This window comes from Mustelus asterias, unplaced genomic scaffold, assembly GCF_964213995.1.
Source record: "Mustelus asterias unplaced genomic scaffold, sMusAst1.hap1.1 HAP1_SCAFFOLD_171, whole genome shotgun sequence".
In the NCBI taxonomy this organism is placed as follows: domain Eukaryota; kingdom Metazoa; phylum Chordata; class Chondrichthyes; order Carcharhiniformes; family Triakidae; genus Mustelus; species Mustelus asterias.
The window spans coordinates 65869-85284 of NW_027590177.1; the positions used below are offsets into that span (position 1 = coordinate 65869).

The 19416-nt window shown below is 47.0% G+C and overlaps 2 protein-coding genes across 2 annotated transcripts in view; one reads left to right on the top strand and one right to left on the bottom strand.

Moving 5' to 3' along the window:
* LOC144485220 (uncharacterized) overlaps positions 1-19416 on the top strand; it is a 37218-nt gene that overhangs the window by 15834 nt on the left and 1968 nt on the right. The window contains exons 4-5 of the mRNA XM_078203428.1: positions 7993-8132; positions 17840-18079. Of these exons, the coding sequence (XP_078059554.1) occupies positions 7993-8132; positions 17840-18079 (380 nt within the window). The remainder of the gene's footprint in view (positions 1-7992; positions 8133-17839; positions 18080-19416) is intronic.
* On the bottom strand, positions 2194-8656 carry LOC144485208 (uncharacterized). The gene is made up of 4 exons (XM_078203417.1): positions 8594-8656; positions 7772-7876; positions 4695-5081; positions 2194-2505 (listed from the first exon to the last, which is right to left on the bottom strand). The coding sequence occupies exons 3-4, from the start codon at positions 4996-4998 to the stop codon at positions 2363-2365; spliced, it is 447 nt and encodes a 148-aa protein (XP_078059543.1). The 5' UTR covers positions 4999-5081; positions 7772-7876; positions 8594-8656; the 3' UTR covers positions 2194-2362.

Sequence of the window (19416 nt, forward strand, 5' to 3'; positions counted from 1 at the left end):
ACCTGATAGAGGTTTACAAGATGTTGAGAGGTCTGGATAGGGTAGACTCTCAGAGGCTATTTCCAAGGGCTGAAATGGTTGCTACAAGAGGACACAGGTTTAAGGTGCTGGGGGGTAGGTACAGAGGAGATGTCAGGGGTAAATTTTTCACTCAGAGGGTGGTGGGTGAGTGGAATCGGCTGACGTCGGTGGTGGTGGAGGCAAACTCGTTGGGGTCTTTTAAGAGACTTCTGGATGAGTACATGGGATTTAATGGGATTGAGGGCTATAGATAGGCCTAGAGGTGGGGATGTGATCGGCGCAACTTGTGGGCTGAAGGGCCTGTTTGTGCTGTGGCTTTCTATGTTCTATGTTCTATCTCAGAGAATAGTGAAACTGGAGATTACTGAGATTGGGAGGTATAAGGTCATGGAAGAATTTGAAATCAAGGATGCGAATTTAAAATTGATGCATTACTTGACTTGAAGGTGAGGTAGGTCAGTGAGCTCAGGGGGAATGGGTGAATCTTTCGTTTCTGTGTGGGGGTGGGATGAATGTGACGGGCTGGTCAGAAATGTATTGGAATTGTCAAGTCTAAAGGTAACACGGGCATGGATGAGGGTTTCAGCAGCAGATGAGCTGGGGTGGGTGAAGACAGGTGACATTATGGAGATTGAAATATCTGGTATTGGTGATGGGGTGGATATGTGATCAGAAACTCATCTTGGGGTCAAATCTGACACCGAGACTGTGAAGTGTGTGGTTCAGCCTCAGACAGTTCCCAGGGAGAGAGATGGACTGTAAGACGTAGGAGCAGAAGGAGGCCATTTGACCCATCAAGTTTGCTCTGCCATTCAATGAAATCATGACTGATCGCTTGTGATTATCCACAACTCCACTTTCTTGCCTTATCCCCATAACCCTTGATTCCCTTACTGATTAAGAAAAAAAAAATCGATCTCAGCCTTGAACATACTTAGTGAGCCAACCTGTACAGCCCTCTGTGGTAAATAATTCTACAGATTCACTACCTTCTGAGAAGAAATTCCTCATCACTGTCTTAATTGGATGACCCGTTACTCTGAGTAGTGAGGGAACAGAATTTTTAGTGATTGCTGAAGACAGTGGCTTTGGTCTTTCCAATTTTTAACTGGAGGAAACTTCTACTCATCCAGAACTGAATGTGGGATGAACAGTTTGATAATTTAGTAACGGTGGAGGAATGGAGAGGGATGGGGGTGAGGTGGGAAATAGGAGGGGCCAAGGACAGATCCTCGGGGGACACCGAGTTCAGGGGTTTTGGAAAGGAAAAGGAGGTTGGAGATGGGGCAGTAATTTGCAAAGATAGTGGGGTTTAGTGTTTTTTTTAGGATGGGTGATGACGGTACATTTAAAGTGAGAGAAACAGTGAGAAATGGGAGAGAATTGTGAACAGTGTCAGCTAACATGGGGAAGTTGGATGGACAGCAGTTTTGTGAGAATGGAGTCCAGGGAGTTGAAGGCAGGTCTCATGGACAAGATGAGCTCAGAGGAAGATAGAAGATAGGAGAAAAACTGGAGAAAGATAGAGCTCAGACAAGGAGGAACTTCACAGACACTTTGGTCCGGTGGTCTGTGGAAGGGAAGGAAGCAGCAAAGGCAGCTGATTGGATTGGCTCAATCTTAGTCACAAGGAACCATCGAATCTGCACAGTGCAGAAAGAGGCCTTTTGGCCCATCGAGTCTGCACTGACTCTGAAAAAGCATCCCACCCAAGCCTTCCCCTCCACGCCATCCCTGTAACCCCACATATTTACCATGGCTAATCCACCCAAACTACACATCTTTGGACACTTGGATGCAATTTAGCATGGCTAATTCACCTAACCTGCACATCTTCGGAGTGTGGGAGGAAACTCAAGAACCCGGAGGAAACCCACGCAAACACAGGGAGAACGTGCAACCTCCACATGGTCACACAAGGCCAGAATCAAAGCTGGGTCCCTGGCACTGAGGGAGTAGTGCTAAATACTGTGCTGCCTTATATGCCATGCGTTCCTCACACTTGTTGGAGGTGAGGATGGAGGTCCCTTTAAAAGGAAATAATTTGTGATAGAGATATTTAAAAAGACTTGATACACTTTGTTGAATACAAAGCTGATTTATTTGACTTTTATCTCGAATATTAACTCCTATAACTGAGCTGGAGTTTATTTAATGTTAAGGGCATGGTTTATGCTCAATGTTGTGCTGTCTATGGTTGGAGGGGATGTAGAGATCGGGACAATTCAAGAGGTCCACACAAGATTGAATAAAAACAGCATTGAGGCTGGTTTATTTTTAGGTGTGCATTCGACAGGCTTCAATTCCCCAACTACTGGCAGCCTGCAGAGACCCGATGATGTCACAGAGTGATCACGTGACCATGCCACACACAACAATATCCCAAATACACAACAACAAATCTGAGTTTACAATGTGTGTTGTATGAGGAGAGGTTGTGAAATCTGGAAATGTCCCAACTTCTTATGATGGTTTTATAGCAATCTAAATATTAATTAAGAAATAGGGGGAAAAAAACCACAAAATGAAATAGAATTACACTTAAAATAATACAATGGCTTCACACAGCATCAATACTTTAAACAGTTCCAAACAATCTCAATTTAACTACCTTCACCAATCTGTCCAGCAACGCCGTTAGATTTTAAGATCTATAAAAATCCAGTAACTTTTTATTTTAACTTCTCAGTGCCTTTACTCCTGTTGGTGTTGCTTCTGAGGTTAACCAGCAGTTGTCTTTTCCAATCCGGCCTCCTTCACACTGCTTTCTGGGAGTTAACCAACTATTACTGCTGTTGACCGAGACCTGAAACAACTCCCTTCATAGGTTTCAGTTTCCCATTAACTCTGTTCTTTCCTTTCATCTCTCTATTCGCACCCAATTTCCTCACAACTAATCTCTCCCAGAATTGATCAACATCATCTCTTTACTTTAACATCGATAATTTAAAAGGAAAGTAAATTCACTTTAATCATACTTTACTCGTGACAACTTTGTGGCACAGCATGCATCTATTATTTTTTGATCACTAACAGCCCATTCAGATCTATTTCTGTTCTGTACCCACCCCTACTAAACTGTTTTGGATAAGCACCTGTCTGAGGTCTTGCTGGGCTCATTAACACATCAAACTCTCAGTTTAAATTCACACAGCCACTCTGTTTCCTGCTGTAATTACCACTCTCACACTCCATCAGTTTTTTAAAAATGAGCAAATGCCAGGCAATGACCATCACCAATAAGAGACACTCTAACCACCGCCCCTTGACATTCAATGGTGTTACCATCACTGAATCCCCCACTGTCAACATCCTTGGGGTTACCATTGACCAAAACCTCAACTGGACTCACCACATAAACACAGTGGCTACAAGAGCAGGTCAGAAGCTTGGAATACTGCGGCGAGTAACTCACCTCCTGACTCCCCAGAACCTACCCACCATCTACAAGGAACAAGTCAGGAGTGTGATGGAATACTCCCCACTTGCCTGGATGGCGCAGCTCCAACAACACTCAAGAAGCTTGACACCATCCAGGGCAAAGCAGCCACTTGGTTGGCATCACATCCACAAACATTCACTCCGTCCACCACCGACGCTCAGTAGCAGCAGTGTGTACTATCTACAAGATGCACTGCAGCAATTCACCAAAGATCCTTAGACAGCACCTTCCAAACACACGACCACTTCCATCTAGAAGGGCAGCAGATAAATGGGAACACAAACACATGCAAGTTCCCCTCCAAGCCACTCACCATCCTGACTTGGAGATTTATCGCCGTTCCTTCACAGTCACTGGGTCAAAATCCTGGAATTCCCTCCCTAACAGCATTGTGGGTCAACCTATAGAACATGAACTGCAGCGATTCAAGAGGCAGCTCACCACCACCTTCTCAAGGGCAACTAGGGATGGGCAATAAATGCCGGCCCGCCAGCGACGCCCATGTCCCACGAATGAATAAATTTGGAGACAGTTTTATCCGGTGAGCTCGAGGAAGGGAGAGAAGCAGCAGCTGATTAGATTGTCTCAATCTTAGTGACAAAGAAACTCCATGAGCTCCTCACACCTTATAACAGGGTTGGAGTTTATGAACATCAGCAGCAACAGACCTCAATGAAGCTGGTTCAGTCCAGGATGTGACTAACAGCAACATCCAATCACTGAGATTTCTTGTGAATTTGCTGGTGCATTAGCAGGTTGGATAACTGAGTGAATCCCTTTCCACACACGGAGCAGGGGAATGGCTTCTCCCCAGTGTGAATTCGCAGGTGTACAGTAAGGTCAAATGATCGTCTGAACCCAGTCCCACACCGAGAGCACCTGAACGGTCTCACGTCAGTGTGAACACGTTGATGGAACAGTAGTTCCCCAGAACTTTTATAGCACTTCCCACAGTCTGGGCAGTTAAAAGGTCTCTCACCAGTGTGAACTCGTAGGTGTACAGTGAGGTCAGATGATCGTCTGAATCCAGTCCCACAGTGAGAACACCTAAAGGGTCTCTCATCAGTGTGAATGCGTTGATGGGATATCAGTTCCCCAGAACTTTTATAACACTTCTTGCAGTCTGAACATTGGAATGGTCTCTCCCCAGTGTGAACTCGCTGGTGTCTCAGCAGATTGGAGGAGTGAGCAAATCCCTTCCCACACTGGGAGCAAGTGAACGGCCTCTCACCTGTGTGAATGTGTTGGTGTGTCTGCAAGTGGTATGAGTGTGTGAATCCCTTCCCACACTGGGAGCAGGTGAACGGTCTCTCCCCAGTGTGAGTTCGTTGATGAATTTCCAACTTGGATGGGTAATCGAACCCTTTCCCACAGTCCCCACATTTCCATGGTTTCTCCCCATTGCGACGGCATTTATGTTCTGACAGGCCAGATGATCGACTGAAGCCTCGTCCACACACAGAACATGTGTACGGTTTCTCCCCAGTGTGAACAGTGTTTTTTCCTTCCATCTTCAAAATCTGATGATATTCCATTTACGATAAAATCTGTCTGTCTTAGATCCTGATGCGATGTTTGGTTTCAATTTCCCAACTCCAAATCCTCTCCTTCTAACATCCTGTGAAATAGATTTAAAACAGCAAAATGGGAGTGAGAGAGAACCCACAAAAACACAAAGGCAGATTGTGAAATTGAGCGGAATGAATCAATCTGAGGTTGATTGGCCATTTGTGGGGCCGGAACAAGGAAAAGGTGACCATGGAAAACTGCTGGATTGTCATAAAAACCCAACTGGTTCACCTTTATGGGAGGAGCAAAGAGGGAGGGAGAGAGTTTGTGTTTGAGGGAGAGCGCGTGTGTGAGAGGGAGAGTGCGCATGCGAGGGGGAGAGTGCATGTGAGAGAGCGGGAGAGTGCGTGTGAGAGAGCGGGAAAGTGCGTGTGAGAGAGGGGGAGAGTGTGTGTGAGAGAGGGGGAGAGTGTGTGTGAGAGAGGGGGAGAGTGCGTGTGAGAGAGGGGGGAGTGCGTGTGAGAGAGCGGGAAAGTGCGTGTGAGAGAGCGGGAAAGTGCGTGTGAGAGAGCGAGAAAGTGCGTGTGAGAGAGGGGGAGAGTGCGTGTGAGAGAGGGGGAGAGTGCGTGTGAGAGAGGGGGAGAGTGCGTGTGAGAGAGGGGGAGAGTGCGTGTGAGAGAGGGGGAAGTGCGTGTGAGAAAGGGAGAGAGTGCGTATGAGAGAGGGGGAGAGTGAGTGTGAGAGAGGGGGGAGTGCGTGTGAGAGAGGGGGAGAGTGCGTGTGAGAGAGGGGGAGAGTGCGTGTGAGAGAGGGGGAGAGTGCGTGTGAGAGAGGGGGAGAGTGCGTGTGAGAGAGGGGGAGAGTGCGTGTGAGAGAGGGGGAGAGTGCGTGTGAGAGAGGGGGAGAGTGCGTGTGAGAGAGGGGGAGAGTGCGTGTGAGAGAGGGGGAGAGTGCGTGTGAGAGAGGGGGAGAGTGCGTGTGAGAGAGAGAGTGTGTGTGTGTGTGAGAGAGAGTGTGTATGTGAGGGGGAGAGTGTGTGAACGAGAGGGAAGGTGTGTGTGTGAGGGAAGGTGTGTGTGAGAGGGAAGGTGTGAGAGAGAGGGAATGTGTGTGAGAGAGGGAAGGTGTATGTGAGAGGGAAGGTGTATGTGAGAGGGAAGGTATGTGTGAGAGTGTGTGATAATGTTTGTGTGAGGGAGAGAGAGTGTGAGAGGGAGAGAGTGGGTGTGTGTGAGACAGACAATAGATAGGCGGCGATAGAAAGGGATTGAATACATGCACAGCTGGGGTTTTCGCCCCTCCCCCATGGGCATTTTGCATTGATCGCTGGCCGTGCTGCTGGGAAACTGCCTCGGGCGGTCACCATCAGCTGGAATGGAAGATCCCACTGGTGGAAGGGCTGCAAATACCGTCCCGCAACTAAACCACAACTTTAACAGAATCTCCCAACAGACAGAGAAAAATCTCCTCATTGAGGAAATCCCCAGAGAGCGGGGATGATGTCACCACACAATGTGAGCATGGTACTGTGGTTAGCATTGCTACCTTACAGCGCCAGGGACCCGGGTTCGATTCTGGCCTTGGGTGGCAGTCTGTGCGGAATTTGCACATTGTCACCAAGTCTGCCTGGGTTTCCTCCAGGTGCTCTGGTTCAATCCCACAGTCCAAAGATGTGCAGGTTAGGGGGATTGGCCATGCTAAACTGACCCTTAGTTTCCAAAGATGTGTAGGTTAGGTGGAGTGACCATGGTAAAATTGTCCCCATGTCCCAAGATCTGCAGGTTAGGCAGATTAGCGGGGTAAATATGTGCAGTTCAGAGGGTTGCGCCTGGGGAAGATGCTCTGTCAGAGAGTCAGTGCAGACTTGATGGGCCGAATGGCCTCCTACTGCACAGACAGGAACACAGAACATCTGGATCTGTGCAAAGCAGTGATCACCACACATTATGGAGAATGTGAGGCTCCTCGACAGGGTGCAGAGGAGATTTACCAGAATGGTTCCAGGGATGAGGGATTATAGTTACGATGTTAGGCTGGAGAAACTGGGGTTATTGTCCTTGGAGCAAAAGAGACTGATAGAGCTGTACAAGTTTATGATTGGTCTAAGAGAAGGTAGCTAAAGAAAAGCTGTTCCTATCAGCTGATTTGGGTGGCACGGTGGTACAAGTAAAGTGAAGTTTATTTATTATTCACAAGTAAGGCTTACATTAACAATGCAGTGAAGTTACAGTTAAATTCCCCTAGTCACCACACTCCGGCACCTGTTCAGGTCAATGCACCTAACCAGCACGTCTTTCAGACTGTGGGAGGAAACCGGAGCACCCGGGTCCCTGGCGCTGCGAGGTAATAGTGCTAACCACTGTGCCACCGTGCCACTAACAGTGGTTAGCACTGCTGCTTCACAGCTCCAGGGACCGAGGTTCGATTCCTGGCTTGGGTCACTGTCTGTGTGGAGTTTGCACATTCTCCTTGTGTCTGCATGGGTTTCCTCCGGGTGCTCTGGTTTCCTCCCACAGTCCAAAGATGTGTGGGTTAAGTTGATTGGCCCTTGGTGTCCCCGGATGCGTAGGTTAGAGGGATTAGCAGGGTAAATAGGTGGGGTTGCAAGGATGGGGCCTGGGTGGAATTGTTGTCGGTGCAGACTCAATGGGCCGAATGTACTCCTTCTGCACTGGAGGATTTCTGTGATTGCAAAAGAATTAAGGGGCACAGATTTAAGATTTTGAGCAAAATCTACAGGGCAATATGAGGAAGAAATTTTACACCATGAGGGGTAATGACTTGGAACTCAATGCTTACGTTCAAATGATGACTACATCCAGGTCCTGATGAGTTGAGTAACAATGTCAGTTTTTGATATGACGTTTCATTTGAGATTTGTGTCTGCAAATCCTCTTCTAATACCTGAAAATGAAATGTACAAAAGGCATCACTGTCAGTCGAAAAATGAAATTCAATAAGAAGTTGTCCAGGACAACGACTCAGGCTCCCTGCTGCACTTTTCCCTTTGTCATTGTCAGCAGTCCCTCGATTCGACGACGATGTCTCCTCAGGGTCGCGAGTTTCTGCCATGGATCTTCATGTGACTGAACTGAGCCCACAGATCTTCGGGCCAATGGGAAAGACATCCCATGATATAGTGGGATCTGGAAAGCAGAATGTATTTCCCTTTCCAAAAGAGGAAATGCTGGAAAATCTCTGCAGGTCTGGCAGCATCTGTGAGGAGAGAAAAGAGCTGACGTTGAGTCCAGATGACCCTTTGTCAAAGCTATTTCCCTTTCTTTCCTTCTCTGCCACCGCTCTGCCTCATCAATAAGTCATTGGGACTCAGAGGGTTGATGCAGTTTGATGGACAAGTTGTCTCCATTCTGAACACTGGGGAACAAGCTCCTCCCACTGATTGACAACATTACCCCCTAAAACGATGGCGGCTGCGCATGCGCCTTGTTGCATAGTGCCCCCAATAAAGATGGCGGCCGTGAACGCGGCCCGAACATGAGGAGCTGCAGGAACGCTCGGTGCAAACTGGGTCCGTGAAGCTCTTTACCGAGGTTCACGGCTTACACAACCTGCTTACGCAGCGTTTCCGTCCACCCGCGAGATCCCTCGCCCGTCAATCACCTCTGACTTATTTCCGAGCCGGAAAAACAGCCCTTCTCCGTCGCCACTATCCACACTGCGCATGCTCCAGTCAGAGCAGGCCCCGCCCCTCATTCGCTCCTATTGGTTGGAGGACCAGCCTCCCGCGCTCGGACCTCCAACCCCGCCCCTCCTCATCCCATTGGTCCGCGCTGCCGTCAATCAGCCGGGCATTGTGACGGTGACTTGCTGCTTGTCCAATAATCACAATGAGAGAGTCTCAGTGTAACAATGACACACACAGGCTTCAATACAATCAGAGTGGGGATGGAGCACAGAGACAACACAGCAAAGCACTGACTTACTCTGAGTGTAACAATGACACACACAGGCTCCAATACAATCAGAGTGGGGATGGAGCACAGAGACAACACAGCAAAGCACTGACTTACTCTCAGTGTAACAGTGACACACACAGGCTCCAATACAATCAGAGTGGGGATGGAGCACAGAGACAACACAGCAAAGCACTGACTTACTCTCAGTGTAACAGTGACACACACAGGCTCCAATACAATCAGAGTGGGGATGGAGCACAGAGACAACACAGCAAAGCACTGACTTACTCTCAGTGTAACAATGACACACACAGGCTCCAATACAATCAGAGTGGGGATGGAGCACTGAGACAACACAGCAAAGCACTGACTTACTCTCAGTGTAACAATGACACACACAGGCTCCAATACAATCAGAGTGGAGATGGAGCACAGAGACAACACAGCAAAGCACTGACTTACTCTCAGTGTAACAATGACACACACAGGCTCCAATACAATCAGAGTGGGGATGGAGCACAGAGACAACACAGCAAAGCACTGACTTACTCTCAGTGTAACAATGACACACACAGGCTCCAATACAATCAGAGTGGGGATGGAGCACAGAGACAACACAGCAAAGCACTGACTTCAAAACAGAAAATGCTGCAAAACCTCAGCAGGTCTGACAGCAACTGTGGAGAGAGATTCCAGCCAACGTTTCGAGTCTGGATGACCCTTCGTCATGGATTGCCTTGATTTACTTTAGATTACTTACTCTGAGTGTAACAAACACAGTGTTTATTCCAATAATAAGTCAGGCTGCAGTGTGTTAGTGAACACAGTATTGGATCCAATGTAATGATAGTACAGACGGTATAGAATCCCTACAGTGCAGAAGGAGGTCATTGAGCCTATACGGACAATGATCCCACCCAGTCCTGTCCCCGTAACCTATGTAGTTATTCTGCTTATCCCCGACACTAAGGGCCAATTTAGCATGGCCAATCAATCTAATCTGCACATTTTTGGAGTGTGGGAGGAAACAAGAGCACCCGGAGGAAACCCACACAGACACAGGGAGAATGTGCAGACTCCACACAGTCATCTGAGGCATGAATTGAACCCGGGTTCCTGGCGCTGTGAGGCAGCAATGCTGACCACTGTGCTGCCAGGCTGCCTGTGTTTTAAGAAATCTCATTAAAATCTGGAACTCGGATGGGGATATGGGGTGGTGTTTGGTGGGAATCAGATTTACAGAATTGGTTCCTGTCATAGCAACAATCCAATTGCTATATGTTGGTAAGACTGAGAGAAGTATTTAAAGTGGAGACCATAGGTGTGTTCAAGGATAATGATGGAATTTATGAACTTATGAACTGAGAAAATATTGAGAGCAAAGAAATCAATCTAAAAAATTGTAGTCACTTCACGTTGTTCCAGAAGTGGCGTCTGGTTGTGGAGATGTCAGGTTTTACACAGCACATGGTCATTCTGAATGGAGAATCTCTGAGTTGTACAATTCACATCATTCAGGGGCCAGATTGTCTGCTCAGAAAGAGGAAGGTTTCTGTGACACCAATGAAAAGCAACACACACACTCACAGACACCCTCACACACAGAGTCTCACACCCTGCAAATTATCTCCTGTCACTTTATTGTTTTTAGTCGTTTTGAAATGAACTATAAAAATCATTCATAAGTACTTGTTGAGATTCCCCTGAAAGGCATCTATACTGTTCATTTCACTCCCTGTAGTTGTGATTTCCATATTCTCGCCACTCTTTGTGTAGAGAAATTTATCCTGGATTTCCGATTGGATTTCTCAGTGACTGTTTTATATTGATTGTCTCCAGTTTCCCAGTAACTTCACTGCAGTGTTAATCTAAGCCTACTTGTGACTAATAAATAAAGTTTACTTTTTGCTCTTCCCCTCAAGAGGAAACACTATTTTTGTATCTAAACATTTTATAATTTTGAAGACCTCTGCTCAGGTTACCGCTCAGCCTTCATTTCTCAAGAAAGAAGAACTAGCCTGTCAATCCTTTCCTGATAAAAAAACCACACACATTTTGAAAATCATTTATGGGATGTGGGCATTGCGAGCTTGGCCAGCATTTATGGCTAATCCCTGATTGCCCTTGAGAAGGTGGTGGTGAGCTGCCTTCGACATTAAAATCTCATCATATAAATCTTCTCCACCCTTTCCAGTGCCTGGATATATTTTTTTAATAATACGGTGACCAGAATGGTATGCAGTGGTCAGTAAGATTCTTGATCAGAGAGTCACAGATTTTCCAAAAGTGGTTTGAGTTTATCCATGGTTTTAAATTAGATTCTTAGGAAGCAACAATTTAAAAATGATGCATAATAAACAGGGGGAAAAAAAACAAGACCCATGGCAGGTGAGTAACCGAGGCCCCAGCACTGATCCTGCGTTACCCAAATAGTCACTGCCTGCCAGTTGGAAAAAGACCCGTTTAATCCGACTCTTTGTCTCCTGTCTGCCAATCAGTTTTCTACCCATCTCAGTACAACAGCCCCAATCCCATGTGCTTTACTTTTTGTGAAGAAGTTGCCAAGTTGGCGGACGACGGGAATCGGGTTCACGTTATCTATCTCAGGACATAATCATCAACAACTTGTATTTACACAGAGTGTTGTGGGACTGGAGCAGGTTACTGAGATACTGAGGAACTTTTTTAAATTCATTTTTACGGAATGTAGGCGTCACTGGCTGGGCCAGAATTTCTTGCCCATCCCTAACTGCCCTCCATTTCAGAGGGCATTTGAGAGTCAACCACATTGCTGGTCTGGAGTCACATGTAGGCCAGACCAGGTAAGGACGGCAGGTTTCCTTTTCTAAAGGACGTTACTGAACCAAATGGGTTCTAACGACAATTGATTAAAGGTTGAGGTTTGTCATTAGACTTTTAATCCAAGATTTTAACTGAATACAAATTTCACCATTGCCTGTGGTGGGATTCGAACCTGGGTCCCCAGAGCCTTACCCTGAGTCCAGTGATAATTCCACTGTGCCGCTGCCTCCCCTATTCATCCAATTGTTATTGTTTATCTCAGGGCGCAGAAACAACAGAATCCAACGTTGCCGGTCACACATGAAGTCGTCTATGTTTCAGCAGGCTGTAATACTGATTAAATCCCTTCCCACACATGGAGCAGTTGAACGGTTTTGCCCCAGTGTGAACTCGCTGGTGTCTCTGCAGGCGGGATGGATCAGTGAATCCCTTCCCACACAGGGAGCAGGTGAACGGTTCTGTCGCAGTGTGAGCTCGCTGGTGTTTCAGCATATAGGATGAATCAGTGAATCCCTTCCCACACACAGAGCAGGTGAACGGCTTCTCCCCGGTGTGAATGCGTTGGTGTCTCAGCAGGCCAGATGACTGAGCGAATCCCTTTCCACACACAGAGCACAGGAACGGCCTCTCCCCGGTGTGAATGCGATTGTGTTTCAGCAGATCATCACTTCTTTTAAAGGTCTTATTGCATTCTGAGCATTGAAAAGGTCTCTTATCAGAGTGAATGTGTTGGTGTTGATTGCAGTAGGAAAACTGAGCAAATCTTTTGCCGCAAATGGAGCAGGAGAACGGCTTCTCCCCTGTGTGAATGCGGCGGTGTCTCCGGAGGCTGGATGACTCCGTGAAAGCCTTCCCACACACGGAGCAGATGAATGCCTTCTCCCCGGTGTGAATAGGCCGGTGACTCAGCAGATGCTGCAAACAAGTAAATGTTTTCCCACACACAGAGCAAACGTATGGCCTCTCCCCAGTGTGAGTGCCCTGGTGTCTCAGCAGACTAATCCTTCTTTTGAAGGTCTTCTCACATTTAAAGCATTTAAAATGTCTCTTCTGAAAATGAATCTGTTGGTGAACGGTGCAGTGGGAGGACTGAGTGAATCTCTTCCCACACTGGGAGCAGCTGAATGGCCTGTCCTTGGTGTGAACTTGTTGGTGCTCAGTGAGATGCACTGAGTCGCTGAACGACTCTCCACAGTGAGAGCAGCTGAACGGTCTCTCGTGTGTGTGAAGGAGCTGGTGCTCTGCAAGGCGGGAGGACTGGCTGAACCTCTTCCCGCAGTGGGAGCAGCTGAACGGTCTCTCGTCAGTGTGAAGGAGCTGGTGTTGGGCCTGTTCCTCAGAGGTTTCAATGCTTTGCCCAGAGTCAGGGCTTTGAAGAGGCTTCTGAATAATGTGATCGAGTTGGTGAGCCAGCAGGTTGGATGAACACATGAATTTCTTCCCACACACGGAGCAGGTGGATGAACTCTCACTATTGCGAGCTCGCTGTCGTGTCAGCATGTTTTCCAGCTGTATCAATCCCTCCCCACAGGAGGAGCAAGGAAACAGATTCTCACCAGTTTCCAACTGAGATGGTCAATTAAATCCCTTCAGATGTACAAATCTTCAAATCCCAATGAATTGATTGACTCTGTCTGACGTGAGATTTGATTGTCCAGACTGCAAATCCTCCTCTTCTATTTCCTGCAAAATAAGTTTACAAAGAATTACGTGGCTGGCACGGTGGCACAGTGGTTAGTCCTCCTGCCTCACAGCGCCAGGGACCTGGGTTCGATTCCGGCCTTGGTTACCTGTCTGTGTAGAGTTTACACAGTAAGGAGTTTAACAACACCAGGTTAAAGTCCAACAGGTTTATTTGGTAGCAAACGCCACTTGCTTTCGGAGCGCTGCTGTGTGGAGTTTGCACATTCTCCACTTGTCTGCGTGGGTTTCCTCCGGGTGCTCCGGTTTTCTCCCACAGTCCAAAGATATTCAGGTTAGGTGGACTGGCCATGCTAAATTATCCATTTTCCCCCCAGGGTGTGTAGGTTAGGGAGATTAGTGGGGTAAATAAGTTGGGTTATGTTGTTGGGGCCTTGGTGGGATGCTCTGTCGGAGAGTTGACTTGATGGGCCAAATAGCCTCCTTCCGAGCTGTGGAATTCTATGAATATATCTATCCTGGACTGACAGTGATGACTTTTGTAAATTCCCTTTGCAGGATATTGGAAAGGAGGATTTACAGCAAGAAAACACAAACCAAACATCACGTTGAGATCTGACAGTCACTCGGATCATTAGGAGCTGATTGTTATTGTCTTTGAACAGGGAAGGAGAATTGTTTGTTCTGTCTGTGACAATACACAAACAGGCCATTCGGTTTATCGAGTCTGTACTGGAGTTTATACTCCACATGAGTCTCCTCTCATTCTGATCACATCTCAGCTTTTCACTTGATTTTTCCAATCCCTTTTCTCTCATAAGCTCATATATTTTCCTTTTGAAAGCATCTAAAGTATTTGTGTCAACCACTTCCAGTCGCAGTGAGTTCCAAATTCTAACAACTGTCTGAAGAAAGAAACATCTTCTATTTTCCTGTCTGATTTATTTGTTGTCTGTTCATGGTTCCCAGTAAAGGAAAAACCAACAAGTGGAAACATTCCATTCACATCTACCTACTTATCCCATTCAGAAAGCCCGTATCAGAAGAGACAACATTTTCTCTTGGTTTGAGTTTGTTGTGTGTAAATCCTCCCTTTCTAACCCCCTGTAACAAAAAATATCCAAAATCCATCACGATAGAAAATCCAGGTACAAGTAATTCAGAAAGCTATTATTTGTTATGAGGGGAATGGAGTAAAAGCAGGGAAGTTATGTTTCAGTTGCACACGGTGAGTCTGTATCTGGAGCAATGTCTACATTATCGATTTCCTTATTTAAGGAAAAATATAAATGCATTAGAAGTTCATAGAAGGTTTAGTCGACTAACACCTGGAATAGGTGGATAGTCTGATGAGGAGCAGTGAGACAGTCTCTGCTCGAGTTTAAAAGAGTAAGAGGCAACTTAATGTAAACCTTTCAGATCCTGAAAGGTCTTGGATGTGGAGAGGAGTCATAGAGGTTTATAGCATGGAAACAGGCCCTTCAGCCCAACTTGTCCATGCTGCCCCTTTTTTTAACCCCGAAACTAGTCCCAATTGCCCGCATTTGGCCCATATCCCTCTATACCCATCATACCAGTGTAACTATCTAAATGCTTTTCAAAAGACAAAATTGTACCCGCCTCTACTACTACCTCTGGCAGTTTGCTCAAGACACTCTCCACCCTCTGTATGAAAATATTGCCCCTCTGGACCCTTTGTATCTCTCCCTTCTCACCTGAAATCTATGCCCTCTAGTTTTAGACTCCCCTACCTTTGCAAAAAGATATTGACTATCTAGCTGATCTATGGCCCTCATTATTTTATAGACCGCTATAGGATCACCCCTATGCCTCCTGCACTCCAGAAAATAAATTCCCAGTCTATCCAGTCTCTCCTTATAACCATCAAATCCCAGTAGCATCCTCGTAAATCTTTTCTGCACTCTTTCGCGTTTAATAACAACCTTTCTATAATAGGGTGACCAGAACTGCACACAGTATTCCAAGTGTGGTCTGACACAAGTCTTGTACAACTTCAACAAGACGTCCCAACTCCTGTATTTAATGTTCTGACCAATGAAACCAAGCATGCCGAATGCCTTCTTCGCCACTCTACCTATGAACCTGTACCCCTCGATCTCTTTGTTCTGTAACTCTCCCCAATGCCCTACCATTAACTGAGTAAGTCCTGTCCTGGTTCAATCTACCAAAATGCATCACCTCGCATTTATCAAAATTAAACTCCATCTGCCATTCACCAGCCCACTGGCCCAATTGATCAAGATCCCGATGCAATCCTAGGTAACCTTCTTCACTGTCCACTATGCCACCAATCCTGGTGTCATCTGCAAACTTACTAACCATACTGCAAACTTACTAACCATGCCTACTAAATTCTCATCCACATCATGAATATAAACGACAAATAACAGTGGACCCAACACCGATCACTGAGGCACACGGCTGGTCACAGGCCTCCAGTTTGAAAAACAACGATCTACAACCACCCTCTGTCTTCTGTCATCAAGCCAGTTTTGTACCTATTTGGCTACCTCATCCTGGATCCCGTGAGATTACCCTTATGCAACAACTTACCATTTGATACCTTGTCAAAGGCCTTGCTAAAGTCCATGTAAAGAACATTAACTGCACTGCCCTCTTCTAACTTCTTGGTTACCCATTCAAAAAACTCAATCAAATTTGTGAGACATGATTTTCCACTCCAAAGCCATGCTGACTGTTTCTAATCAGTCCTTGCCTCTCTACATGCCTGTAGATCCTGTCTCTCAAAATACCTTCCAACAACTTGTTGGAAGTGTTGTTTACTCTTATGGGAGAATCTCGGGGTCACTGTTTAAACAAGTGTTGCGCATAGAGACAGAGATTAGATATTTTTCACACAGTGGGTCGTGAATCTTTGGATCTCCATTCCTCAAAAGTAGATATATATCTCTTGGGGCAAAAGGGATATTATGGGGGGATGGGTGGGACAAGGGTATTGAATTTGAGGATCAGCCATGACCATAATGAATGGCAGGGAATGTTCAAAGGGCTGAATGGCCTCCTTCCGCTTCTATTTTCTATGCATGTTTCTATGTAAACATGAGGAGCTTGGGGCTGAAGTGTAACCAAAAGGCCATAAGACATAGGAGCAGAATTAGGCCACTAGGCCCATCGAGGCTGCTTCACCATTCAGTCATGGGCTGATATTTTTCTCATCCCCATTCTCCTACCTTTTCCCCATAACCCCTGATCCACTTATTAATCAAGAACCTATCTATCTCTGTCTTAAAGACACTCAATGACCTGGCCTCCACAGCCTTCTGTGGCAAAGAGTTCCACAGATTCACCACTCTCTGGTGGGCCAGTGGGCTGACGAATGGCAGATGGAATTTAATTTCGACAAATGCGAAGTGATGCATTTTGGTAGATTGAACCAGGACAGGACTTACTCAGTTAATGGTAGGGCGTTGGGGAGAGTTACAGAACTAAGAGATCTAGGGGTACATGTTCATAGCTCCTTCAAAGTGGAGTCACAGGTGGACAGAGTGGTGAAGAAGGCATTCAGCATGCTTGGTTTCATCGGTCAGAACATTGAATACAGGAGTTGGGACGTCTTGTTGAAGTTGTACAAGACATTGGTAAGGCCACACTTGGAATACTGTGTGCAATTCTGGTCACCCTATTATAGAAAGGATAGTATTAAACTAGAAAGAGTGCAGAAAAGATTTAGTAGGATGCTACCGGGACTTGATGGATTGAGTATAAGGAGGCTGAATGGACTGGAACTTTTTTCTCTGGAGCGTAGGAGGCTGAGGGGTGATCTTATAGAAGTCTATAAAATAATGAGGGGCATAGTCAATATCTTTTCCCAAAGGTAGATAGTCAATATCTTTTCCCAAAGGTAGGGGAGTCTAAAACTAGAGGGCACAGGTTTAAGGTGAGAGGGGAGAGATACAAAAGTGTCCAGAGGGGCAATTTGTTCACACAGAGGGTGGTGAGTGTCTGGAACAAGCTGTGGGTACAATTGTATCTTTTAAAAAGCATTTAGATAGTTACATGGGTACGATGGGAATAGAGGGATATGGGCCAAATGTAGGCAATTGGGATTCGCTTCAGGGGTTTTAAAAAAAAGGGCGGCATGGACAAGTTGGGCCGAAGGGCCTGTTTCCATGCTGTAAACCTCAATGACTCTGGCTGAAGAAATTCTTCCTCATCTCTGTTTGAAAGGAACATCCCTTTAGTCTGAGGTTGTGCCCTCTGGTTCTAGTTTTATCTACTCGTGGAAACATCCTCTCCACGTCCACTCTGTCCAGGCCACGCTGTACCCTGTAAGTTTCAATAAATTCCTCCTCAACCTTCTAAACTCCAACAAGTACAAAAGCCGTGTAACCGCTTCAGGTAAGTATTCCGGATGCCACCTCTCATACTGAATATGTACATGACCCATTAACTTCTCTCGGCTGCAAACGTGAGGTGCAGCCTGGGAGTGGGTGAAGCTGTTTGAAAATCTGATGCTCAAATTTAGTCATTTTTCCGAGCACTAGGACCCGGTGGGAGCAGAAACACAAAGACCCGCCCCCTCACGGTTGCGTCACCAAGACACCAGCGCATGCGCTCTGCTCCCTGCTCAATCAAGGTGGCGGCTGTTAACCTGAGCTTCGTCTCGGGAAAAAGACCTGAAGCTGCAAACACGGGACCTACGGGCTCATATTCGATGTTTGAGGCCTTCAACAGGTATTTAGAAACCCTCTACGTCCATCCGCCGGTTCCATTGCTCCCTCTATGTTTCTGCATCCTTACCGGCTGCTGATGAGACGGAGGAACTTCTCTCCAGTTGCTGTCACCCGCACTGCGCGTGCTGCAAACGCCTTTGCTTACTGCGCATGCGCACTTCTCCCATGCGTGGAACAGGGAACTCTTCCGATTGGTCTGGAGCGGCGCATGCTTCAGTCGCAGCCCGGCCCCGCCTCTCATTCACTCCGATTGGTTGGAGGACCAGCCGCTGCCCATCGGTCCTCCAGCCCCGCCCCCTCTTCCGATTGGTTCGGAGCTGCCGTCAATCAGCCCCCGGGCATTGTGATGTGGAGCATGCGCAGTGTCATTGCTGTCCTTGGCGCTTGTTTGTCCCGGAGAAGCGGAGTCAGCGTTAGGCGGTGGCTGGGAGGATTTGGAAACACTTTGTGGATCCGCAAACCCTTCAGAATCATTGTCAGCTCCCTGGTTTGCAGCTGCGGGGCTTCTCCCTCCCTCCCTCCCGGGAACAGGCCCAGGTTAACGGCCCCATCCTGGCTCAGCCACTGGAGGATGGTTCACATCAGAGGATGGGGGAGGGGGACAATAAATAAGAGGTTACACTTTGGCCTCAAATCAATGAGGACTCTGATCTCTGGGAAGGAAGGAAACCCTGGGAGGTGGGCGGGGAGGATTCACAAACACCAGCTGGAGGCCCCAACACCCCCACTAAGACCCATTGGTTTTATTGTCAGTCTGCAGACAGGAGCTGGAGAACTGAACCCAGTAAGAGTTTTAACAACAGGTTAAAGTCCAACAGGTTTATTTGGCAGCAAATGCCATTAGCTTTCGGAGCGCTGCTCCTTTGTCCAATGGAGTGGATATCTGCTCTCAAACAGGGCATACAGAGACACAAAATCAAGTTACAGAATACTGATTAGAATGCGAATCTTTACAGCTAATCAGGTCTTAAAGATACAGACAATGTGAGTGGAGGGAGCATTAGGCACAGGTTAACGAAATGTGTATTGTCTCCAGACAGGACAGCCAGTGAGATTCTGCAAGTCCAGGAGGCAAGCTGTGGGGGTTACCGATAGTGTGACATGAACCCAACATCCTGGTTTAGGCCGCCCTCATGTGTGCGGAACTTGGCTCTCAGTTCTGCTCAGCGACTCTGCGCTGTCGTGTGTCGTGAAGGCTGCCTTGGAGAATGCTTACCCGAAGATCAGAGGCTGAATGCCCATGACCGCTGAAGTGTTCCCCAACAGGAAGAGAACAGTCTTGCCTGGTGATTGTCGAGCGGTGTTCATTCAGCCGTTGTCGTAGCGTCTGCATGGTTTCCCCAATGTACTATGCCTCGGGGCATCCTTT